Source organism: Lissotriton vulgaris, chromosome 12, assembly GCF_964263255.1.
Source record: "Lissotriton vulgaris chromosome 12, aLisVul1.2, whole genome shotgun sequence".
Taxonomy (NCBI): Eukaryota; Metazoa; Chordata; class Amphibia; order Caudata; family Salamandridae; genus Lissotriton; species Lissotriton vulgaris.
This window is the reverse complement of record NC_141700.1, coordinates 780,692,371-780,719,487: the sequence shown is the minus strand read 5'-3', so window position 1 is coordinate 780,719,487 and position 27,117 is coordinate 780,692,371. Positions and strand designations below refer to the sequence as shown.

The following is a 27,117-nucleotide window of genomic DNA, read 5'->3' as shown; positions in this document are numbered from 1 at the left end:
GGTTGCAGAAAGCGAGGTTCGCTGCGATGCGGTTGCCTCGCACCGGGCAGAGGTCACCCTGCCCGGCGCTGCTGCAGCCGCCTCTGCGGGTCGATAAGTGTCACGAGTCCAGAGGAATTTTAATGTACATTTTGGGTGTCGTCAGCACACGGCTTGATCGTGACCTTGAAGGGGGCGAGTGAATGCAAGAGAGGGGCCAGGCAGACAAAACTGAGGCAAGGTGGGGTGGGCAGCCCCGGGGCACTCCTGCCTCAACCAGGGTGGAATGCGGGCGGAGGGACCCATCCTGGGGGAACGAAGGAATTAAAGTAGTCCTTTGTACCTGCCCAGGCCTACTCCCCGCCTCCCTCCCCATTCACCCACCGCAGCTGCAGACACAGCCTCCCTCACGCACAGGAGCGGTGCGGTGGTGGGCAGTGGCACGTCAGTGCTTCTGTCACCATTCTACCCACAAGGCCATGCGAAAATCAAGGGAGGGTACCACAGCGGGACGGTTCGTGGCAGGTGTTTGGAGGCCGCTGGTAGGTGGGGGCACACATACGCACATCTACCTGGCACCATGCCCGCCTCTTCCTCCCCACCGTGTATTTGGGGAATGTATGACGTTACAACGCATACATTTACAATTCAGGCCGTTACAATGCAGTTTTTACATCACAACATCCTTTACAACGCATTCTTTTACATTGCATGCCAGTACATCGCATTTTCAGAAACTACCTTTATAACGCATTCCATTACATCGCATTATACCTTTACAATGCATACCATTACAACGCATACCATTACAACGCATACCATTACAACGCATACCATTACATCAAATTTAAGGTAAGTGTTGGATAGTGTAGGGGTAATAATTAGTATTCTAACTCCAGTAAGTGCATCAGTAGGGTAAGTGTTGGCCAGTGTAAGGGTACTATGCGTTGTAATGGTATGCATTGTAATGACTTGCGATGTAATGTCGGCGTTGTAGTGACATGCTTTGTAATGACATGCTTTGTAATGACATGCTTTGTAATGACATGCAATGTAATGGCTGCGTTGTAGTGACTTGCGATGTAATGTCTGCGTTGTAATGACTTGCGATGTAATGTCTGCGTTGTAATGACATCCGTTGTAATGACATGCAATGTAATGCCTGCGTTGTAGTGACATGCATTGTAGTGACATGCAATGTAATGACTGCGTTGTAATGACATGCTATGTAAAGGTAGTGCGATGTAATGTCTGCGTTGTAATGACATGCAATGTAATGTCTGCATTGTAATGACATGCTTTGTAATGACATGCTTTGTAATGACATGCTTTGTAATGACATGCAATGTAATGGCTGCGTTGTAGTGACTTGCGATGTAATGTCTGCGTTGTAATGACTTGCGATGTAATGTCTGCGTTGTAATGACATCCGTTGTAATGACATGCAATGTAATGCCTGCGTTGTAGTGACATGCATTGTAGTGACATGCATTGTAGTGACATGCATTGTAGTGACATGCAATGTAATGACTGAGTTATAATGACATGCTATGTAAAGGTAGTGCGATGTAATGTCTGCGTTGTAATGACATGCAATGTAATGTCTGCATTGTAATGACATGCAATGTAATGTCTGCGTTGTAATGACATGCAATGTAATGACATGCAATGTAATGACATGCAATGTAATGACATGCAATGTAATGACATGCAATGTAATGACATGCAATGTAATGACATGCGTTGTAATGACATGCGTTGTAATGACATGCGTTGTAATGACATGCGTTGTAATGACATGCGTTGTAATGACATGCGTTGTAATGACTGCGTTGTAATGACTGCGTTGTAATGACTGCGTTGTAATGACTGCGTTGTAATGACTGCGTTGTAATGACTGCGTTGTAATGACTGCGTTGTAATGACTGCGTTGTAATGACTGCGTTGTAATGACTGCGTTGTAATGACTGCGTTGTAATGACATGCTATGTAAAGGTAGTGCGATGTAATGACTGCGTTGTAAATGTTGTTTCCCGTATTTCGGGGGGCTGGGAGACAGAACCCTGGCCCAAGGAGGGAGGCGAAGAGGCTTAAAGAGAGGCCCAACTGCCTAACACGGGTCCTGATTGATCCGTAGGTCAGGTCCCCATTTTCTTTTTTTTTTAAACATATTTTATGAGGGTTTCGAAAATAAAATCTAATATACATTCCGTTGCGATGTTGCATTCATTCTTCTATAGTGCTTATCAACATTCAAAGCTACTTCATATTTATTCGATTTTCATATCTAATTTTACATATCCCCATCTTAGTAACACATTATTTTATCAACCTCAATGGTCAACACCCTCCCTCCCACCCCCCCTTAGCAGATCCCAAAAGCCATACCATATGCGTGGCTATCTCAAATTGTAATTAAATGGATCGTTATGACCCAATTCACCTCTTTCTTCCTCCCCCCTCCCTCCTCCGGCCCCTTCTCCGCCAGTTTCCAGTGTAGGGATATGCTAGTGGTTCTTCTCTACAGTCCTACTTCTCCCTTACTCTCTACCTGTGGCTCTGGTGTTCCGGTGGGGACCTTCCGGTCGGGGTCGTTTCCCCCAAGGTTAGATCAGGCTCTTTTAGGCTATTGGACAGGGTCTCCCAGGCACGAGCCCGCTCCAGTGACCCAATCCCTTTCCCAGCATATCGGAGAAGAACCCTACCCTCACAGTCCGCCCATTTTTCGAATTCGGCCCTCCAAGTGAGGCTTTTTGGTCTTGCAGGGGATTTCCAATGTCTTGTCATCTCCCGCTTCACTAGCGCTAGATCCTGAAATCGACTGGTAACCCAATTCTTAGCATTGTGTGGGAACAATCCCAATGGCCAGTGAGCACGATTGGGCGGGATCGAACTATTGTCTCCCTAATAGTGGTTGTTAATTCTTCCCAAAACTCCTGAAATTCAAGGCATGTCCACAACATGTGGAGTAATTCCGCATCCACCACCCCACATCTCCGGCATTTCGCATCATCTCTCTGGAAAAATGTGTTTATCTTCCCGGGAGAGAGGCAGGCTCTGTGCAGTATGAAGAAGTTAATTTGATGCAATCTGGCATTTCTTGAGGATCCCCTCTAATATACTTACCCAGGATTTATCTATGGTGATATTCAGGTCCTCGACCAAGCTATTCCAAAATCTGGACAGTGCCTGCGACGAGTCTCTACTCAGTGCCCCATATAGGCATGTGACTGCTTTAATTCTACCACTCCCAGTGCCCAAGTATCTACAAGTGGCATGTGTAGGTGGTTCAGCGGGTCCCAGTTTCCAGTATGCACTAATTGATGCCACTAATCCCGCAATTAACAAAAAAATCCCTTGGGGCAGCTCGTAACTCTCTCCGAGGTCCTCAAATGGCATGAATTCTCCCCCGCTGTACGGATCGCCTATTCTTGTTACTCCTGCTGTTTCCCAATCTTCCAGTCCTATCCATGTTGTTCCACAAGGAAGCAGCAGCAATGCCATCAGGGGAAGGTCAGGTGAGTATGGGAATTTGGTATTTGTTTTTCAGAGAACTCGTCTCCAGCATCTCCTGGCTGTCGTGACCATCTCAGTATTCTCAGGTGTGTCCCCGCCCTTACCCAACAACAACTTCCACAGAAGTCGAAGGTCTGGAGCAAGAGGGTCTATTTCTCGGGTCTGAGATTGAGGTCACTCATCCACCTTGCCGTCCATTGAAGCTGGGCCGCCAGATAGTATTGCTCAAAGTCCGGGACCACGAGTCCTCCCTCCTGTGTCACACGTTGCATTGTTAAGAGTGCTACCCCCTTCCAACCTGTGCCCCATAGAAGCGACGTAATTATAGAGTGCAAGTCCGCATGCCATTTCGGAGGTATCCATATTGGAAGTGTTGTAAAAAAGTATAAAAATCTTGGGAGCGCCACCATTTTCAGGAGACCGGTACAAAAGGGGGTGGGGATGGACAGAGCATCTGAATCAAACACTCACACCCAGTCAAAAGATCTGGGTTTAATCCATCACCGTTCTTTATCCCACTCTGCCACCCCAGTTCAGACATGGCTATTTGCAAATCAGTCTGACCCTGTGCCTCATGGGAACAGTCCAGCCCAAACTGCCATTTTCAGGAGAGCCACTTATATTGTCCGATCATCACTAACTTACTATTAAAAACTGACACCTGGATTTCGTTAAGGGGTCACAGCAGCCAGGTCCATGCAGGCCACTGCTTTACACGGACTGCCAACCTCAGAAGAGCATCACAGGACCACAGGTCTCAGCCGCATCCAGGATTCCACCGACCGACTGTAGGCTGCTGCTGGCCGACATTCCCACTTCACCCAGCCAAACCGTGGTGCAATAGCAGTATCCTGAGGGGCAGACGCTCATCAGGATAAAGACATGGGGGAAACTGTTCAATCTTGACCTGCAACATGGTGGTGGCAGGGTGATGGGAGGTGGTGGAGGAGAGGGGACAGGAACCTAGAAAACTACAAAGTTAGTAAAAGTCTCAGTCCAGGAACTGGAAGATGCAAAACTCTGGCCATCAGCAAAATCACAACAAGATAAAAAACACGGAATCAGTATAATTTGAGGGCGGGGGACAGAATCAGTGCATAGGCTGAACCAAGTTACTCAATGAAAACCTATAAAAGGTTTCTGACACTACCATTGGTAGTATATACCATAAGAACAGGGGCATCATCATGTAGATTACAAGCTGGGGAGCTCTACTATGGCTCTGAGCCACCAATACAGGAGTGCGGTTGAGAACAGTTAAAATAAGACGTATAATAATGCTGCATTAAAAGGGTACAACTTCACCTTAAACCAATATAAAAGTTAGATAAAGTTATCAAGGTAAAAGACTTGTAAAACCATAGTCAATATTTAAATACCACACATTGTTGTTATTTAGGTCGACACCTACAGAAAATGTTAGGGTGTACATACCCCCAACTAATTGCCATGGGAACAACATAGTTTCCTAATTTGTATCGTACATGCAATAGATATATCATCAATTCTAGGTGACCCATTTTTACAGGTGACTTCAATGGATCCCCTCGTTACTGGATTCAGAACTAAGGGTATGATTAGGATGCCGGTCGGACTGCCAACGACAGGCTGGCGGTGGTGGTCTGACCGCCATCCAGCATAACGGTCTGAGTGCCGCATTAGGATGAGGTCAGTCCAACCGCTGCGGTCGGAGGGACCGACCAACATGTCCGGCAGGCTCAAGGAGCCAGTCAGTTGGATCGTAAACCCTAGAACAGAGGCAGTGCCTTCGCAGATACCAACATAGGGATTATGATGTCCCTTTCCGGCAGTCTTTCCATGGCCAGGGAAAGAAGCAACAGAAGGGTGGGAAGAAAAAGAAGCAACGGAAGGGTGGAAAGGAAAAGAAAAGAAGGGATTGAGGAAAAGAAGCAACAAAGCCAAGAAGAAGTTCATGCATATAACCGCATAATGAAAACTAAAGAACCCAATCAGATACCAGGAACTGAGTTGGTAGAACCTAGTAGATTGAGTGTGGCTCACCCAGCATGGAGAAGATAAAGTCCTTGGCACTGTGAACCTCCAGCGCCCGCTGATCGTCATAGTCTCGCATCTCATGCTTGCCGAACTCTTGGACCAACTTGTTGAGGTCTTCGATGCGTGCCGCTGAGCGGAAATCTAGGTCCGTCAGCGGCCGGGCCAATGCAGGCTTGGAATTTATCGCTGCTGTCCCAGAGGAAGCCATGCCACTGGCCTGAGGTGGTACCTCACGTTCAGGCGCTTCTGTAGTGTGAGGCTTTCTGCCAAAATGCCCGCATGTTGGCACAGAAATTTATTGGAACTGTTCCTGCGGGAGAGGAGAACAAGAGGGAAGGATCCATGAACGACAAATCACTGGTTCAATCACAAAGAAGTTGTCCTTGTGCAAGGCTAGATACTAACACAGTAACAAAAGAGGAAATTGCTGCCAAGCAAATGAATGGACATATACAAAAGAAATACGAATGTAAAACCAAACATAGATACACACACACATGTACTAAGATTTTAACTTATATTAAAGCAAACATAAGAAATTCACAGAAAAAAACACAAAGGTTAAAGTGGATGGTGGACTCATAGATAGGTCTTCTAATAACAAAAGAACCTAGCGTTTTAAACTAAAAAAAAAGCACCTGAAATGTATCAGTTATATGTAACGTACATAAGTATAATTGCACCGCTGTAGATTTCAGACATCAGTGATGTAATAGGTGCAGTCATAAGCAGCTCAAGTTACCACTGGTGAATTTAATAAAACATATTTTTTTAAATAGTAGGTTCTTTTTTTTAATACAAGAACTATGTATACGTCCACATTAACCTTTACTTCTCTTGCTGAATTACAAAGGTTTTTTAACACGACTTACAATCTTAATACTTTACTTTGAAATTGTAGCCTATTCAAATTAAAAGTGAATGATAATGTATGGCATCTGCAGACATGATATGGGAGAGCACAGTTAATCGAGTGACTTGTTGACCCCAATAGTTTTGGCAAAGAAACAAAAGGGAGGGTGATGCATTTGTGTCAGCATACGATGACTGAAATAGGCTATTTGAGTTGACAGTCATCCTCGCCCTAATATTAACCAAATTACTACTTTGCAATAGGAAGATGGTAAAATGTTAGTTGCACAATGTGCATACCACACCGTGCATATTCAGGATGATTCATTTAATTAAAAAAACTTTAATTCTGGCATAATGGCCATACTTGTTCTATGGCAATCTATTTTCCATGGGGTGATGCGTGAAATTCATGACAATGGAAGATGCATGGCATTTTGTCTCTTTGGAAGATGTGCAGCGGCTGGTCGAGGAAAAAGAGAGTTTTAGGAAAGAACCTGAAGGTATCCGATGCTTTAGGCACAAGAAACAGGTTTTCTTTCTTTTTAAAGTGTAATACTTGGGACACTGCACAAGTGCAAGTCCTTGCTCAAGAAGCCTAGCAGGTTTCCCAGTTGACACATACCATTTACAACATTTGCTTGGTTTTCTCTAGAAGGGGGGAAGTTGTGCCACTGTTACATAAAGCGGTACAAAAGGGGGTGGTGATGGACGGAGCATCTGAACCAAACACTCACACCCAGTCAACAGATCTAGGTTTAATCCATCATGTTCTTTAGCCCACTCTGCCACCCCAGTTCAGACATGGCTATATGCAAATCAGTCTGACCCTTTGCCTCATGGGAACAGTCCAGCCCGAACTGCCAAGCCATGTCTTCCCTGGACCGGAAACAAGCTTCCGAGGACCGGTTTCTGGCATTCCAGCCGTCTTCAGCCTGGCTTGCTTGAATCCAGTGACAAAGTGAGAAAGGGACTCACGTCTGAGCATACCCTGACACACTTATGGCGGCCAAAAGCAGTACAAAAGGGGGTGTTGATGGACAGAGCATCTGAATCAATCAAACACTCACACCCATAAAGGGAAGCATGTATGTGTAGGTATATGGAAGTTACAGAATCGGGGTGTGTGTGTTTGCAGAAAGGAAAGGAAGAGACGAAGAGTAGACATGGGGATTGGCAGGGGGTCTGAGGCAGTTAAAGATGACTAGATGAACTTTCAACATGCTAAATATTGCTCTGCTGAAAAACAAGAAACCCAGAGAATTAATAGGGATATTGTCGAGTTGCAAAGCAAAACCGAGGCAACAACGGGAAAGGGGACTGGCCGGTGAATGAAGACGCATGTGTTACAAGGTGGTCAACTCAAGTTAATGAATGAGGTCTGAGACACTGCAGAGAACAAGTTGGTGTTAAGATCCTGAGCACAGCAGCTAGGTTCAAAACTGGACTTCAGACCCTTGTTCTGGGCCGAAGAGAACCCCCAGATGGGGATGATCAAAACAGGGGTAATCATAATAACTTGTTTTTGTACCGAGTTTCATTATTGAATTCTTCATTTTCTAAATGATGAAAATAATAGTTGTTTTCCTACAATGTAATACTCAATTGACCAACTCTGGAAAGAGCTGGTCTCGCTGGAATTGACGGGGGAAGCCTTGAACTCACTGAGGCACCTTTGCCAGCATAAGTACAAGGAATGGATGCCACCAAAAGAGTTTCCATGTTGAGAGCGAGTGGGGGTTTGAGGGTCTCTCTAAAGGTGAAGAACCAGACCACAAGAACAGAAACAGACCGACAAGCTCTCTGGTAAGTGGGACGCCCTTGCCCTGGGGTCCCGGGGAGACCTCGCTTGCGTTTGACAGCTTCATCCATTCTGCATGTTCCCTTCAATAATGAAAGGGTGGGCCATTAGATGCTCCCCTAAATCTGAGATATTACTAAGGATTCCAGTTCTGGGACATCCAAGGACTTGGTCTGTCCTGGAAGGTGGAGGAGTGACACTCTGAACATACACAAGGAAAGGATGCTCTCAGATTAAAAGAAGTCTCTTCTAGAGAAGGTTGAAAATGTACACCCAACAAGGACAGGAGTAGAACACTTTCCAGGGTGAGAAAAAAAAGGGGTGTAGGGAAAATGAACATAAAATCGCTCAACATATCTTAGCATGAGCAACAATACAGGTCTATATCTGCTACCTGAAAATGGAATTGACAAAGGTTTGCTAGGAGTACGGTTTCCAGGTTATTTATGTAAAGTCTTGTGAATTCCCAAAACTCAAGAATCTGCACCAATACACTGACATATTTTGTAACTAACTTAAAGAACTGAGCTCCAAATATATTTTCATGTTGCTTATAATACATTTTTCTTCATTATTAGTCTTTTTTTGGTCTTCCCTTTCAGACCGCTTTAGCCGTCTCAGACTGCTGTTTCCAAAGAATTCACACATAAAATACATACACAAAGGGGCTTTTACTCAGCGGACTTCATCTATAGATCATTTAAATTGTCATACATATGTTTCTCCCACTCATCACAGTGTACAGCGTGGGCAATAGGTCAGCCATTGCACAACCCCTAAGCACATTATTTACATCTGCCTAAAATAGGTTCTCATCAGTGACAGGACTGGCTCGAAATTAGATTTTATTAAGGTTTTAGTTAAATAATTCTAAATTTGCCTGTGGATTGCATACCCCTTTGGATGATGACTGACTTTCTCCAAATTCCAAAGTAAAAGTTCGAAACATTTGTTTCATCATCAAAACATACGCAAGAACATTTGTGATTTTGATATAAACAGACAATAAATAGTTCAATTTAAAATCGAAAATACAATAAAATGAATTTATATATAAAAAAAATGCAAAAAAGCATAATTTCCTACACTAACTGCCACTGTACATTCAATTGACCCAATGGTGTAAAACCTGCAAACATCAGCCATCGCCACGGGCAATTCAGATCACCTGGATATATTCACGCTTTGCGTCATAGGATATCTAGCATGTTGCCTCTGATAAGCCATGCTGTGGGAAGAAACTTTGAAACAGCCTCAACCAAGATCGAGGAGGTTTCACTTTTGCATACCCTGAATGCTTCTCCTATGGTGGGTTGGCTCGAGAGCCTGCACATTGGGACAAGCCCTGAGGATCTGGGATTTACATGAAGTGGGCAGAAGAACAAGAGATGCTCCTCACGTTCACATATATTTTTACATTCGAAACAATTCTCGGATCCCCGGTTCATCTTTCTCCAACTAGCAGTAAAGACTGCTACAGAGAGCAAAGCATATTTAAATTGATGGTACAGAGACTGAGCCCGAAGAGGACGAATACAATACAGAGATTCCTCGGCTTCACACACTGGTTTTAATAAGAGGAAAGCACTTGTTAGGGTCCTTTGGGAGGCTGTGGATGAGTGATCACCCACAGACCACGCACGCAACCTGGGTTTCATCCTGGATTCGTTGCTCACAATGACCAAACAAGCCAACTCCGTCTCTTCCTCATGCTTCAACACCCTGCGCATGCTCCGGAAGATCTTCTGGTGGATCCCCACCAAAACCAGGAGAACAGTCACCCAGGCCCTCATCACCAGCCGACTGGACTACGGGAACGCCCTGTACGCTGGAACAACCACCAAACTCCAGAACCGTCTCCAGCGAATACAAAACGCCTCCGCACGACTCATCCTTAACATCCCCCGCCACAGCCACATCTCAACCCACTTGAGATCTTCACTGGCTCCCCGTCAGCATAAGGATCACGTTCAGACTGCTCACCCACGTACACAAAGCACTCCACAACCTGGGCCTGGAATACCTCAACAGCCGACTCACATTCTACACCCCCGCCCTCCAGCTCCGCTTAGCCAACCTCGCTCTCGCCACCATCCCACGGATCTGTAGAACCACCACCGGAGGAAGATCGTTCTCCTACCTGGCAGCAAAGACCTGAAATTCCCTCCTCATCCACCTACGACTGACCCAGGACCACCTCAGCTTCAGGAGGCGCCTTAAGACCTGGCTCTTCGAGCAGTAGCAGCACCCCTCACCCCCAGCGCGCTGAGAGGGGTGAGTAGCGCGCTTTACAAATTTTATGATTGATTGATCACTGGACCTAGTGGTATTATCTTTCATCCCCTTTATAGCTAGGGCTGCATCCCCTCTCTTAATCAGCTGTGGCTCACTCCAGAATTATGCACAGACCTAACTCATTCCAACCCTTCTTGAGTGCCCTCAACCATTTGATTTCCCTCACCCCACTATTGGCCAAGATAACATCCCGCACACCCTCTATTAAGAGGGACAATTCTCCCTCTTAATTGGGCCATATAGATTTCCACTACTGGACGTAGTGTGGATTGTGCGGCCTTGTTGTCCAACTGGCTTGTAGCTCCCGCTTATTTCTTTACGGTTAGGGTACTCTTTAGCATTTGTGGATCCCAGGAACCAGACTGGTCTAACTCCTGGACTCTTTCGAGTACCTCCGCCCAACCTTGATGGCCCCACTCACTAGCCCTTATTAGTATACATCATATATTTGGTCTTAGAGGTATTTATTTCAAGACCAAAATTGCTTCAGAACTGATTGAAGCTGTCAATCAGCCTTTGTAGAACCAGTGGCATAGCTAGACCTATGGCGGCCCCGGTGTTTGCAGGTAAGAGCGGGAGGGGGGGGGCAGGCACCCCCAAACTCAGGCCGCCCAGGGGTAACATTTTGAAAACTTGTATACATGTTTTTATACTGTCAGTGAAGCTTGCTAAACTCTCTACATCTCCATAGAGCACCCCTCTAATAGTAAAGTATTTGCACTAGTGAATCTTACACACGTTTGCACTACTTGCACATGTGGATAAAAAAACTCACCTTGAAGGCAGACAATCGCCTATGATAGATCCACACTATGGTATGTTATGGAGTCGACGGCCACGGTGTGCGTTGCAGGCGGTCGAGTCTACTGGTCCAGTGGCCAATATAAACATGAAAACTTGTTGTTCTTGGCCCCAAACAATATGACCCGGGTGTAAGGAATTCCAAAGCTATAAGCTCTTAAAACTAAATTTGAAAAAGATAGGTTTTAAAATGTGCAGAAATAATGGGCATTATGAGGATGTTTAAAGTTCTTTAACGTGGAAGTAAGCTTTGGGGACTGGTCACTGTCATGATGTGACTTTTCACTAATACGTCCAGCTTCATGTTGAAGGGCCAGCTCTCCATCTGGGCATGGTTGGAACAGCTGGCGAGGAGGATGGATTTGGTCTTGGTTGGGTTCAGTGTGAGGCAGACACTTGACATCCAGTTTGCAATGAGTATTTGAGATGATGTGTTCTTATTCTTGGAGGTTTCCTATGGAGTGGTTTGTCATTTACAAACTGCTAAAGCTGTGGTTGACTAGAGAGACTCAAGAGGCCGGAGAAATTCCCCATGCATAGCTTTAAGACCGAGGGTGAGTGAAAGAGTAAGTTAGGCACTCCTCAAGTGACTCAGGTCTGGAGATGCCACTGGGCTGAGAAAAAAAATAAACAAAATCAGTAAAGTACCCAGGCTGGATATTCAGTAGTAGTGAGTGCAAAAAGAGACCAGGGTGGACCAAGAGATGTGAGGTACAATCATCTGTGACCGGAAGGGTGTTCAGACCATCACCGGGGTAGCTGCGGTCTCTGATGTAGCATCACTTGAAACTGGATTGGTAGGCGCAGTGGAGGGCAATTTTAATATGGTCTTAAAATTGGATGGTGACTAGTTTCTCAAATATTGATCTGAGGAATGCATGTGTACTGGGTCTCTAGTTGGTGAGGTTGTCATGGTTTGCATTTTCAGAAACAGAGTGGAGTTGCTAACTTAAAGTGTGTTAGGGAAGGTACCTAGTGTAAAGGAAGCATTGATTGTTCAGGAGGCGTGAAAGAGCTTGTCCACAGAGCAACTTCACAGCACTACAGGACAGAATATAGTGCACATATGTGCTAGCTTTAGAATGAGTCGATGTAAAAAAGGATTTTTTGCAAGATCATTTTAAAGGAAGTGCACTTTGGTGTTTGGTTGGATTGACAGGTTGCAGGGCGGCAGCTCTCTTTATGTTGTCAAAATGTGCCTTTTACCAACTTATTTTGATAAAAGAACTGATCGGCAGCACTTGATGATTGAGTTTGGTATCAAAAGTGTTGGGAATTGGCGTGACACATGTTTATCAGCTTCAAGATGCCTCTACGCCTTCTAGAGGTTTGGAAATAGTTACTTTAAGTTGAGGAGTGTTTTCAGTCTTGTGAGCTCATCTTGGACTTGTTTGCATCACCTTGTTTTGCACTTGTTGACACCTAGTTTGTGTCTGATGACTTATCTGTGTATCAAGATGTGGAGGGCTTTGGTTTAATAGAGTGCAGTTTTTGGGGCGCGAGCCCTGAAACCGAGCGTCAGGGTCATGGAGCGATTCCAGGCACTTCCAATCACCAGGGCAACGTAGCCTTGCTTGAATGTCAGAAATGAAGCCGTTGAATCAGCTCTACTGTGGGTGACTTTATCTTGACCCACGAGCATGGACACTTTTAGGTGGGCGATGAAGAGGAAGACGTAAGTCCGACTAGTAAAACTGGGAGTCTTGGGTGGCCATTAAACAGTCTGCAAGGTGAAGACCAGACTGAAAATCATGCCTTTGGTGTGGGTTCTACAGAGGTTTTTGGTTTATTTATTTATTTATAAAGTAGATGCTAGCTCTGTCAAGGAGCACCTGTTGCATTGTCTTGGAGGATTGTCTAGAGAGGGTAACTTCACTGAGAAGGAGTTAATTAAAAGGTTACATAGATGTAGTGCTGATCAGGTGTTATGGCTGTCTTTTTGCTAGCTCTTTGGAGAAGGAGAATGATGGAGAGTGACTCCAGCCTATCACCCCCATAGCATAGGGATTAGGCCGATAGACAGGGACCCTGTCTTATATATATTAGGGCATTTTCGTACCATTTTCCTTAGAGTAAGGCTTATGAATTTAAGTTAGGGGATAGATATATAAGTATTAGTCATGATTTGCTCATTTGCTAACATGTTGAGCTGTTTTTCATGGAACTATGCATATTATGGGCTCCGTAGGCCTTAAACGAGACAGACTCCATTTTGCTTTCTGCCCGGTAGCTCGAGAAGGCTTTCTAGGTGAAGAGTAATGTTTTAGTTTCAAGCTGTTGTTCGCTTGGAGAGAACCGGTTCAGGCTGACCCTTATCGAAGGAATGTATTTTTCTCCACTCCGAAGACACAACTTCAGGCCGGCCGGCTGGGAAAGTGTCCTTGGTACGGGGAGGTACAAGAATTTGGTGGGCGGCAGGTTACTGGCCGTAACTTTCCATGAAGGAACGGGCTTTGATATTAGCAAAGGTGTTAGTCAGTTTGTCAGTAGGCGGCATCTAGCCGTTAGCATCTCTGCCATTATTCATTTTCATGGTGGACAAGTCGCCATCTTTGAAGTTGGAGAAAGATTTAAGACCGAAACTCTCTGAGATAGACTGAACGAGAAGTAGCGCGGAGCGCACTGATACAGAGAGAGAGAGAGACGGTAGCTAATAATCAGCAAGGTTCCAGTGCCCTGGAGGGAAGCAGACGAGGTTGAGCCTAGCGGTGCAGACGTGTACTTGTGACGGCTGGGGTGTGACTGCAAGGCGAGCCAGGACACAGAGACGAGAAGGGAACCTAGATGACTGCCGAGCCCAAACTTCATATTAATCAGGTGACGTCCGACCAGCTCTAATCTTTACCTTTTCTTTGCAGAAGTTATGTTGCATAGTAATGTGATTGGTGTCTATTGTTAATAAATACCCTAATTCTTATGGAATTATCGTGTGCCTTGTGTTCCTGTTCAATCTCGGTGAATGCATCTCCTAGTCGAAAGTTGTTTATGTGAACGGATGTGTAATCCCGATCAGGTAAATGGTGATCGAACAAAGAGGGAGTGAGTGGACCTTTGATGCCAAGAACAGAAAGTACACCATATAATTTGGAACCGTGTTTAAAGTCATTATTATAGTTTTATTCCGAGTAGGTAACTGAGATATTATCCTGATAACTGTTCATAGGAATGTGGTCGTCGTTGATATGCGGCGTTAATGAGAGCACTGGGGGGGATTACCAGTGTAGATACCCACAGGATTGTGGCTTGAATAAGTGAGAACGCCAGGGAGGATACTGGCGCGTAGTTTCGCCGGATTGCGAACAATTTGGAGAAGAGAGCATTGGGTTCTGCAGGCCCGTGTGTAGACGCACCGGATTGTGTGTCAGATCTGCCCTAGGGTAGAACGGTCTGGGTCGGGGTGGCCGCGAGACCAACTGATGTGAATAAGATATTGTAGAAAGTCTATGTATATTCCCCATCCTTAGGTGCGACCTATATATACATATATATATATATCAGTATATCTATCCAGTGTGAATACGATCTGAGGAGGGAAGGTGAGTACGTTTTGGCTGGGTCATAGGGGCCCCTGGGGGCTGATCCCATCTAAACAGAAAATCCAGCCATTACATCAGGTCAGCAAAGTTCATGAAAGTTTTGCTTGGACTGGGAGGCTTGCAGATCAGATGGATGGTAGCCATCTCATGGCCAGTGGGGAAGCTGCAGGCGAGGGGCTGACTTGAACTGATGATTGTGGGGGAAACAACCTTAACCACGAAGTTTTAAATTACGAGTTACCTGAATCACGAAGTCCGAACCACGAACAATCCTTAACAACGACTTTCCAGAACCACGACTAATCTAAACAACGAACGATCTAAGACTGCCAAGGCCTGATATTCCATATTCCCAATACTCCTTGCTCCAGAGAAACACTGCATGGTAGTCAGTACCCTTCGCACCCCCTGACCTGACAAGCTCATTGAACCCTGGCATGATTCACTCAGCACTGCAGCCTTCAGGCAGGCGGGCTCTGAGGGGCACAGGGTCATGCAGTCAGCTTTCATCCTGCCAGCTTTGTAGCAAGGTCGGGAGGCACAGCGTTAATAGAAATGCTCCAGTCTCAGCCAAAAAGGGAAGATTCCCCATGTGTTCCCTGCTCAGTACACTAAAAAAAGTATTTTTTAAAAATCATTACATCGACACGGTGCGTGTAAATGTGGATATGATGCGTTCAGAGGGACCAACTGCCTTCGTGTCATCAGCGTCTCATTCAACCAGTCCTGACCTTCTAGTCAACATGACTTTAGGATCTGGAGGTGGTAGTTGGGTGTTACTCGTTGAGTGTGTGTGCCCAAAAGTGCCAGCATGCAATGCACGATCATATAAAGTCAGGACCGATAAATTATGTTGCACAATGGCTATATGGCTCCTGGCTGGCAGGTGTCCATCACAAAGCAATCTCAAAGAGGATTGGTTGAGCACGTCATCACAAGACGTCTCTTGGCGCTGACAGACGGCAGCTACATCAGGATGGGGCAGAAAAGTTGGGCAAGTTTTGATTTTTTTTCCCTGAAGAGCCGATGGGATTTGGTGGTGCGTGGTTCTAAGGGGAGAGCGTGCCGAAGCCTTCAAGTGAACAGGAAAACAAGTAGTCACCGATTCATAGGCTTCTGAAATGGAGACATGGAGGAGCATTTGGTTGGAGAATCGAAGAGTGCCCACAGAGGAGGAAGTCCTCACCCTCTGCAGAAAAACAAAGGCAGGAAGAGAACTGAGGGTCTGCGAACCTGACTTTCAACGATACCCTGGCGTGCATAAAGAGTGATTTTAGGATAGGGGACGAGCAACAAAACCACATGGCCGAGGTGAGAAGACAATCTCCTTGATCCCAAATAATTTGCAGCCAAAGGAGAAGAAGGCATTCAGACGCAGAGTAGATGACTATAGTGATCGAGTCTGGAGCATATCGAGGCCATGATACCGCACAAGGCCAATCGAACGCAAGGTAGCCGAGGATGGGGCAAGCCCACCCGAAGAAACCTAAGTAGCACCCAGGGCTCTCTCCAGCGGGTATGGGACGAGGACCCAATTCAGAGGGCTGGAGGATAGAGCTCCTTCTAAAGACACTCCTGCCTGGAACAAGCTTTTCACTCATGTCCTATCGGCTTTAAGCAACGTCTGTCCATCCAATCCTTTACTTGACCAGACGGTCGTCCAACAGAAAAAGAATTTAACAACAATGTGGATGTGGAAGAAGTTGGAAACCTCAAGAGTGTGTAAAGGAGGACAAAGGCTGAAGGTAAAGATTGGTGAGCTAGTGTTGATCCCTGGGGGAGTAGGCATCGGGGTACCATGTACTCGAAGAAGAGAGAGACTAACATCATTCTTTGGAAGAGGAGAAATAATCATTTTCTGTGCCTGAAATAGCACAAACACTAAAACGGACCAAAAGTATTGCGTGGTCGGCAGGTCAAACGCTGCGGAAAGATCTGGCAAAATCAGGACATTTACATTGTTGAAGTCAGTGGCAAGTCGGAGTGCGCCAGGGGTGGGAACGCTTGACAAAGCGGTACTCCTTTTAGCATGGGTGACTACCACCCCCCTAATGTGAATGCCAAGGCACCACAAGCCTTTGAATGAACGCTTTTGCTGCTCCAGCTCAGCCAGCCAATGGCTACTCGCCAGGTGTGGACAAGCCTCAGATGCTCTTACAAGAACCTGTGACTATCCTGTGGTCACACAAAGAGTTCCAAGGCTCCTCCCTGATCCGAGCTGGACAGGTGACGCTGCTGCCCCGTCCGAAGGCTGTTCATTTATTATAAACCTCCACAAACTGAGTGTGCTGGGCTGGGCCCTCCAGGACTAGAAAACCATGTGACGCGCAGGAAGACGCATAAAGGTTACATAAATAAAGCCTTGTATTTTCTTAAAGGAATAACACCGTCTGGACCATGTATTTATTGCAAGTGTCGACTGATTGAAGCATTCTAGTCCAAGCCACCCCCTAGAGGGAGAGTTATCTGCTCCACCTCACTTACCCTGCAAAGGCAAAGCTTAAGAAAGACGTCCTTAGCAGTCCAAGAGCCTGCAGCAGCCCCTCACTCCTGTGGCTCCTTGGTCAAGGGCTATCAAACTGCCCTCGAGTCCTGCGCACAGATGAACAGAAAGGATACCCTTGAATCCTTGAACACCACCTTCTGGCGCTGGGCACCCATTCAACGCACTGCTTTCTGGGACATGTAGGCGTGGCTCATCCCAGTTACTAATCGAGCTCAGGATTACAAGGGTTTGAAAATGGGCTGCAATGCCAAGTCGCCGATGATCTGGGGGTAATCTGGTAAATGTAATCTAAAGGCATCAGGACCTTCAAATTATAGGGTTGTATGTGGAACCAACATGCTTAATAACCACTTGAACCATCCACCTGTTGAGCAACGAGTCCTCTGCGGCCCACAGTGTGATCCTGGGCAAACACCTGTGTCTCCTTGGTAACGCAGGGTCATTAGGTAGCACCAACTGGGCTTTCAGTTCCCCTCCCGACAGTCCGCCAAGGTGTGTCCCTGCTGCACTGCACATGAACCACTTGGACCGAAGTTCACGATTACAAACGGTTTTAGAGGAAGTGAAGTACTGAAAACAAGGCGTCCCTGGCAACATGGCGTCACTGGTATCATGGCGTCACCTGGTGACAATCCGCTCTGTTCTTCACTTCGAAGAGCAGAGAAACCGGTTCTCTGCTCTGAGCTCTTCGAAAAAGACTCCCTTTTCTACCAGCCTCAGTCAAACCTCAAGTGGTAAGGACTGGAGTACGATTATGAGCAAATTAGATTACTACAATGCCCACCTCCGAGGAGCTCCAGCTTCTCTGTGAAAAAGGCTGCAAAGGATACAGGTTATCGCAGCTAAGCGTGCATTAAACAGACAACGCAGAGCTTCAGCCTTGCTTGCCCTAAAAGATCTTCATTGGTTGCCCATTGCACAGAGAGTGCAGTTTAACCCCTCCCCTGCTGTTGACGGAACCGCTCCGTCATCAGCCGCGGTCACGCTGTGCTGATGACGGAGCGGTTCCGTCACGGCCCGCTCGGCACGCCTGCACGGCGCGGATTCCGCGCCTGCACTGAGCGTTCCATTAAGCGGGCGGGGCCGTGACGGAACCGCTCTGTCATGAGCACAGCACGACCGTGGCAGGTGATGGAGCGGTTCCGTCACCAGCATGAGCGCGCCGCGCGCCCCCCCCGCCCCCTTAGCGCTGCGGCGGAATAGCCGCCGCAGCGAAGGGGTTAAGGCACTCTGTATTGTCTACAGGGCAGTACATAAAATGGGGCCTAACCTTTCACAGAGGAAATACTTCTGCTACTCTCCAGCTAGAAGCCTGCATTCCTCTTCAGCCAATCTGATATGCATTCCACATGTTAAAGTTCGACTGGGTGGCAGACCATATAGTTTTGTAGCTTCCAGACTCTGGCTGACCATATAGTTTTGTAGCTTCCAGACTCTGGAATACACTGCCGATTGAGCTCAGACAAATGAACACGGTCACATTTTAGGAAGGAATTGAAAACTAGACTCTTTCCCAGAGATGAATCTCCACCTCGGATTCTTTAAATTCAGTTACACACAGTGTTTCTTTGTTGGTAATCTCAGCGCCAGGACACCCGTTGGGTGGCAGCCACGCTATAAAAGTGTTACTTACATTACATTACACCCGGGACGAGTAGTTCACACAGTCCGGTCTTTACTCTACATTCTGGTACTTGTCGCATTACTTTCCACACTGTAAATACAGAGCACGTGCAAAGGGAAGGAACATATCTAGATGAGCTCCTCAGGCAGAAGTGTTCAAGAGCTACAGAGACAAGAAGTGTAAGTAGGGGAAAAAATAAAAGACTAAAGATTGGGCACCCTTGGAACTCACAGATACAAAGCCAAGAAGTGCAGGGGAGTTCGACGAGGCATGAGATCGTATCGAGACTAGGCACCCTTGGCATTTATGAGATGCAGAGACCAGAAGTGAAGGGGAGTTAGACGAGGCATGAGATGGAATTGAGACTAGGCACCCTTGGCATTCATGAGATGCAAAGACAAGAAGTGCAGGTCAGTTAGAAGAGGCATGAGATGGAATTGAGACTAGGCTCCCTTGGCATTCATGAGATGCAGAGACCAGAAGTGCTGGGGAGTTAGACGAGGCATGAGATGGAATTGAGACTAGGCTCCCTTGGCATTCATGAGATGCAAAGACAAGAAGTGCTGGGGAGTTAGACGAGGCATGAGATGGAATTGAGACTAGGCTCCCTTGGCATTCATGAGATGCAAAGACAAGAAGTGCTGGGGAGTTAGACGAGGCATGAGATGGAATTGAGACTAGGCTCCCTTGGCATTCATGAGATGCAAAGACAAGAAGTGCTGGGGAGTTAGAAGAGGCATGAGATGGAATTGAGACTAGGCTCCCTTGGCATTCATGAGATGCAGAGACCAGAAGTGAAGGGGAGTTAGATGAGGCATGAGATGGAATTGAGACTAGGCACCCTTGGCATTCATGAGATGCAAAGACAAGAAGTGCAGGTCAGTTAGAAGAGGCATGAGATGGAATTGAGACTAGGCTCCCTTGGCATTCATGAGATGCAGAGACCAGAAGTGCTGGGGAGTTAGACGAGGCATGAGATGGAATTGAGACTAGGCTCCCTTGGCATTCATGAGATGCAAAGACAAGAAGTGCAGGTCAGTTAGAAGAGGCATGAGATGGAATTGAGACTAGGCTCCCTTGGCATTCATGAGATGCAAAGACAAGAAGTGCAGGTCAGTTAGAAGAGGCATGAGATGGAATTGAGACTAGGCTCCCTTGGCATTCATGAGATGCAAAGACAAGAAGTGCTGGGGAGTTAGACGAGGCATGAGATGGAATTGAGACTAGGCACCCTTGGCATTCATGAGATGCAAAGACAAGAAGTGCAGGTCAGTTAGAAGAGGCATGAGATGGAATTGAGACTAGGCTCCCTTGGCATTCATGAGATGCAGAGACCAGAAGTGCTGGGGAGTTAGACGAGGCATGAGATGGAATTGAGACTAGGCTCCCTTGGCATTCATGAGATGCAGAGCCCAGAAGTGCTGGGGAGTTAGACGAGGCATGAGATGGAATTGAGACTAGGCTCCCTTGGCATTCATGAGATGCAAAGACAAGAAGTGCAGGTCAGTTAGAAGAGGCATGAGATGGAATTGAGACTAGGCTCCCTTGGCATTCATGAGATGCAAAGACAAGAAGTGCAGGTCAGTTAGAAGAGGCATGAGATGGAATTGAGACTAGGCTCCCTTGGCATTCATGAGATGCAGAGACCAGAAGTGCTGGGGAGTTAGACGAGGCATGAGATGGAATTGAGACTAGGCTCCCTTGGCATTCATGAGATGCAGAGCCCAGAAGTGCTGGGGAGTTAGACGAGGCATGAGATGGAATTGAGACTAGGCTCCCTTGGCATTCATGAGATGCAGAGCCCAGAAGTGCTGGGGAGTTAGACGAGGCATGAGATGGAATTGAGACTAGGCTCCCTTGGCATTCATGAGATGCAGAGCCCAGAAGTGCTGGGGAGTTAGACGAGGCATGAGATGGAATTGAGACTAGGCTCCCTTGGCATTCATGAGATGCAAAGACAAGAAGTGCAGGTCAGTTAGAAGAGGCATGAGATGGAATTGAGACTAGGCTCCCTTGGCATTCATGAGATGCAGAGACCAGAAGTGCTGGGGAGTTAGAAGAGGCATGAGATGGAATTGAGACTAGGCTCCCTTGGCATTCATGAGATGCAAAGACAAGAAGTGCAGGTCAGTTAGAAGAGGCATGAGATGGAATTGAGACTAGGCTCCCTTGGCATTCATGAGATGCAGAGCCCAGAAGTGCAGGTCAGTTAGAAGAGGCATGAGATGGAATTGAGACTAGGCTCCCTTGGCATTCATGAGATGCAAAGACAAGAAGTGCAGGTCAGTTAGAAGAGGCATGAGATGGAATTGAGACTAGGCTCCCTTGGCATTCATGAGATGCAGAGACCAGAAGTGCTGGGGAGTTAGACGAGGCATGAGATGGAATTGAGACTAGGCTCCCTTGGCATTCATGAGATGCAGAGCCCAGAAGTGCTGGGGAGTTAGACGAGGCATGAGATGGAATTGAGACTAGGCTCCCTTGGCATTCATGAGATGCAGAGCCCAGAAGTGCTGGGGAGTTAGAAGAACTATTAATAATGGTTCTGTCGGAATGAAACACACCATGATATAGTATTCCGATTGTGTTACTTGAGATATCAGTCCCTGTAAGGGTACAAGGATAGTGGTACCTGTACCGATAGAGAACAAAGCACACTGACCACAATGAAGATTAAAGTAAAGTTTTGGTCATACACTTTCATCCTCTCTGAGTTGTATTAAAACATTAATTTTGCTGTCCAAAGAAACAAAGATCACACAGATTTTGGTGCCAGACTGATAAACATTAAAACCAACATACATAGATGTCAATACACAGACTTATTCGCAAAGTCAACTATATATGCAATAATCCAATAGGTACATGAATTAATTCTTGGGTCCTAGTAGATTTTGTCAAGTTGATTCATAAAAAAGAGAAATGCGTTGACGTTTCGACCCTAGGGGAGTGATGCACTGGTTGTGCTACTCACAGCGGCAGTAAAAACAATATTAGCAAACTGGAAGAACACAGGCAAGGTGACCTTTAGGAGCTGGATCATCTGGGTAACCGTCCTCAGGGGGGCAGACAACATCACGGCCAGGAGTTCAGCTAGTCACATAGCAAGAAGTGAGATGTGGGACGCCCTGGACGCACACTTAGGGTCACATAAACCCCCGTAGATAGACAACCACCCAACTCCCGTTGCTTTTACCAGACTGGAGGCTAAAGGGAAACCGATTTTGGAAAAGGGGGTGGTGATGGACAGAGTTTCTGAATGATGCAGAATACTCCTACCCAGTCAAGAGATCAGGGTTTGACCCATCACCGTTTTTTAGCTCACTGCACCATCCCAGCTCAGAACCTGGCTACATGCAAATTAGTCTGTTCCTGTCCCAGTGCATGATGGGAACAGGGCAAACCAAACTACCATGCCAATTCTTATACTGGGAAGGAAACAAGCTTCCGGGGACCGGTTTCTGGCATTTCAGACGTCGTCGGCCCGGCTTGCTTGAATCCTGATGGTGCAATGAACAAGGGACTCACGTCTGAGTATACCCTATGTGTGGGAGGGTATACTCAGACGTGAGTCCCTTGCTCATTGCACCATCAGGATTCAAGCAAGCTGACGACGGCTGAAATGCCAGAAACCGGTCCCCGAAGCTTGTTTCCTTCCCAGTATAAGAATTGGCTTGGTAGTTTGGTTTGCCCTGTTCCCATCATGCACTGGGACAGGAACAGACTAATTTGCATGTAGCCAGGTTCTGAGCTGGGATGGTGCAGTGAGCTAAAAAACGGTGATGGATCAAACCCTGATCTCTTGACTGGGTAGGAGTATTCTGCATCATTCAGAAACTCTGTTCATCACCACCCCCTTTTACGAAAACGGCTAAAGGGAAACCACCATGTTATTGGTAGGTCCCCCCCCTATCCTCTTCTTCCCACTCTTCTCTTTCCCTTCTCCTGGGGCCTACAGATACGCCAACTACCAAGATCAGCCAATCCTGCAGTGAGCCTTTTGTAGCCACAAAGGCGCTTGTATCTCACCTGTATTGCCCCTCGCATTACCACTGTACTGCATTATAAAATGTCTTCAATAAAACTCTTTGAAATAAAAATAAAAAACAAGTCTCTGCTACACCAGACTCGTCCTTGGCATCCCTCGAAACAAACACATCACCCAACATCTGCAGAACCTCCACTGGCTCCCCGTTGAGAAGCGTGTAACCTTCAAGATACCCACGCCTACAAATACCCCAACAACACGGGACCCCAATATCTCAATGACAGAATCTCCTACCACATACCCAAGAGGACCCTCCGATCCGCCGACCTCCCACGCATCCGCAGAGCAACAACTGGTGGAAGAACTTTCTCCTACATCGCGGCAAGGACCTAGAACGAGCTGCGATCGACATGAGGCGCGCCCCCACCCGGCACATCTTCAGGAGGACACTCAAGACCTGGATCGACATGAGGCGCGCCCCCACCCGGCACATCTTCAGGAGGACACTCAAGACCTGGATCGACATGAGGCGCGCCCCCACCCAGCACATCTTCAGGAGGACACTCAAGACCTGGATCGACATGAGGCGCGCCCCCACCCAGCACATCTTCAGGAGGACACTCAAGACCTGGATCGACATGAGGCGCGTCCCCACCCAGCACATCTTCAGGAGGACACTCAAGACCTGGATCGACATGAGGCGCGCCCCCACCCAGCACATCTTCAGGAGGACACTCAAGACCTGGATCGACATGAGGCGCGCCCCCACCCAGCACATCTTCAGGAGGACACTCAAGACCTGGATCGACATGAGGCGCGCCCCCACCCAGCACATCTTCAGGAGGACACTCAAGACCTGGATCGACATGAGGCGCGTCCCCACCCAGCACATCTTCAGGAGGACACTCAAGACCTGGATCGACATGAGGCGAGACCTGGATCGACATGAGGCGCGCCCCCACCCAGCACATCTTCAGGAGGACACTCAAGACCTGGATCGACATGAGGCGCGCCCCCACCCAGCACATCTTCAGGAGGACACTCAAGACCTGGATCGACATGAGGCGCGCCCCCACCCAGCACATCTTCAGGAGGACACTCAAGACCTGGATCGACATGAGGCGCGCCCCCACCCAGCACATCTTCAGGAGGACACTCAAGACCTGGATCGACATGAGGCGCGTCCCCACCCAGCACATCTTCAGGAGGACACTCAAGACCTGGATCGACATGAGGCGCGTCCCCACCCAGCACATCTTCAGGAGGACACTCAAGACCTGGATCGACATGAGGCGCGCCCCCACCCAGCATATCTTCAGGAGGACACTCAAGACCTGGCTCTTCGACTGACCGGAGCTGTCCCTCCCCCAGCGCCTTGAGACCCTCACGGGTGGGTAGGGGGCTTAAAATTCCCCGATTGATTGAAACGTGTCACAGTTGTGTCCTCGGTGCAGCGGTGGGTTTACCAGCTGGCCAGCATGTTACCACAATGGCTGGTATGTTTATGTCGGACGGCCAAGACCTGGAACTCCCTCCCTCCCTCCCGACCTGCGCCTGACCCAAGACCACCTCTCCTTCAGGAAGAAGCTCAAGACCTGGCTGTTCGAGCAGTAACAGCACCTCCCCCCCCCCCCCCCCCCCCCAAGCGCCTTGAGACCCTACGGGTAAGTAGTGCGCTCTATAAATGTCTTTGATTGATTGATTAAAAAGTTGTTAAACTAAACAGCAGTCAGTGTTTCGCTTTGGAAAAACAAAATAGAAACAGCAATGTGCGAATCGCTTCAAAGATACTTATAACGATGCAACTATTTATAAACATGTGACAGTAAACAGCGACCGAGACACACGTCACAAGTGCGGAGGCTTTTACACACAACCCCACTCATGTGACACCTCCCGCCCTGGAACCACAGCATCTGAAGAGAGGTCTCTGGGAGAGCGCCCCCCGCACGCACCTACCTGTGGCGCCCCCATTCTGTGCAGCAGCAGGTGCAGCGGGGAGATCCACGGAGACCTTCGGGGCCGGGGTACCCCCACTCCGGCCAGGGGCGGCGGTGAGCCCCGCCCGGGCGCAGACACCATCTACCCGCAGCCTTTGGACTCCGGAAGACCCGGGACACCCCGTCCCGGGGGCTGGCGTCCAGAGCGCCTCTCCGGCGAGTGTCCGGGTTTTTTTTTATTTTTAAAAACTACACTAGGAGTTTTAGACCTGAAGCCGGTGGGGATTAAAAGACGAGTTTCCAAGAGCAGGAAACGGATCCTGGCGGCCCGGAAAGGCGCAGCGCGGCAGGTGTGTGCTTCCAGGGCTGGCCCAGGTCAAGGGGAGGGCTGGGGAGTCCCCTGGGGGGTAAGGGGAGGAGAGAAGGGTTGGGGCGGCTCCTGGAGCGTAAGGAGGGAAGTGTGGAAGGGAGAAGGGATGGGGGAGTCTCCTGGGGGGTGAGGGCAGGAGAGAGTCCCCTGGGAGGTAAGGAGGGAAGTGTGTAGGAAAGAAGGGCTGGGGGAGTCTCCTGGAGCGTAAGGAGGGAAGTGTGGCAGGGAGAAGGGCTGGGGGAGTCTCCTGGGGGGGGGTGAGGGCAGGAGAGAAGGGCTGGGGAGTCCCCTGGGAGGTAAGGAGGGAAGTGTGGCAGGGAGAAGGGCTGGGGGAGTCTCCTGGGGGGGGTGAGGGCAGGAGAGAAGGGCTGGGGAGTCCCCTGGGAGGTAAGGAGGGAAGTGTGGAGGAAAGAAGGGCTGGGGAAGTCTCCTGGGGGGTGAGGGCAGGAGAGAAGGGCTGGGGTGGCTCCTGGGGGGTGAGGGGAGGAGAGAAGGGCTGGGGGAGTCTCCTGGGTGTGAGGAGAGAAGTGAAGGGCTGGAGAGGCTCCTGGGGCGTAAGGAGAGTAGTGTGGAGGAGAGAAGGGCTTGGGAGTCTCCTGGGGGCTGCGGGAGGAGAGGGTGGAGGTGAGGTGGTAACCCCGGGAGTTGCCGTAAGGAGAGCAGCTGTCGTGGCACTACTCGGCTGAGAGGCGTGTGCCACAGTGCTACGAGGGGAGCTCCTGTAGAAGAGGCGCTACGCTGAGAGAGAGGGGCGTTCCACAGTGCAACGAGGGAATCTCCTGTGCAGGAGTAGGCGCTAGACTGAGAGGGCTATTCCACAGTGCCAAGAGGGAATCTTGCGTTGAGGAGGCACTAAGCTGAGAGGGGCGTGCCACAGTGCTCTGAGCGGCTCCCCTGTGAAGGAGGCGCTAGGTTGAAAGGAAGGCACAGTGCAGGCAGGTGACTCTCCTGTGCGCGCGCTCCTCCTCCAGTCTATTTGCAGACCCGAGGGCAGCAGGGGGCAGTGCCAGGGCCCTGCCCCTTTCCCTAAGCAGGGATTAGTCTCCCGTAGGCCCCCTCCCTCTGCCCCCAGAGGGCCTGGACCTCTGCCCTGAGAGGGAGGGACGGGCAGCCCGCCCCCAGTGGCACACACAGAGCCCTTTATTGTCACATGGCACTGGGCGGCGCAGGCCGAGGGCGTGCGTGACACAGAAGTGCGTAGCCGGGAGGGTTACAACCGCTCTGTTACTGTGCGTGCTTCTCAGTGCCTTTCACACTGGGGGGCCTCGCGTGCAGGGGGGCTGCTCCCTGCACCCACCAGGACTGGGTAATCTGCCGACTGTACTCCCAGAGAGCCGTCTGCCTTCTTGGGACTGGGAGTGGCTTTATTTAGGTCACGCTCCAGGGCGCTGTGTATTCTGGGAGTTGCAGTTCCACAAAACACTCAGTGGAAGCTGTAACTCTTCAAATGCTTGGAGTTGTAGCCCTGTGATTATCTACACTGGGAGTTGAAGTTCTTTGGGGACGGTGTTCACTTGGAGCTGTAGTTCATAAAAACTTTGCATGCTGGGATTTGTAGTTCCGTGTAAATGACATGCTTTAGCTGTAGGCCATAAAATATCAATTAGTGGTCCTCTTTAAGAAGGATTAGTCAAAAAAGCATTATAAAGGATACCAACGCAAGCATCCGGTGGGCACATGTACAATTCATATTTTGCACAGTATATTGCATCTATAATATGTCAATGGAATAATATGGGAGAACCAATATTCAGTGCATGCGAAAACAAGATCAAACATGGCAGTGTGTACAGCAATGTTGAACAAAATGTTTCAGCCAGGAAAAGAACAATGTATCCAGATGGCATCAGAATTCGGTGGGCAAGGTTCCGAAGGTATCTTTGTGAACGAGTT

General features: G+C 48.2%; 1 protein-coding gene across 3 annotated transcripts in view; it reads right to left on the bottom strand.

The window, feature by feature from the left end:
• Positions 1-25,340, bottom strand: part of LOC147678694 (nucleotidyltransferase MB21D2-like) — a 36,180-nt gene extending 10,840 nt beyond the window's left edge. The window contains exons 1-2 of one of the 3 annotated variants that reach the window (XM_086946147.1): positions 24,870-25,340; positions 5,518-5,821 (exon numbers count right to left, since the gene is read on the bottom strand). In XM_086946147.1, coding sequence (XP_086802273.1) covers positions 5,518-5,719 — 202 coding nt within the window. In that variant the 5' untranslated portion in view covers positions 5,720-5,821; positions 24,870-25,340. Of the gene's footprint in view, positions 1-5,517; positions 5,822-17,717; positions 17,804-24,869 lie in introns of those variants that run through there. The other 2 variants (XM_086946146.1, XM_086946148.1) reach the window with 2 other exon arrangements.
• Positions 25,341-27,117: the final 1,777 nt, after the last annotated feature.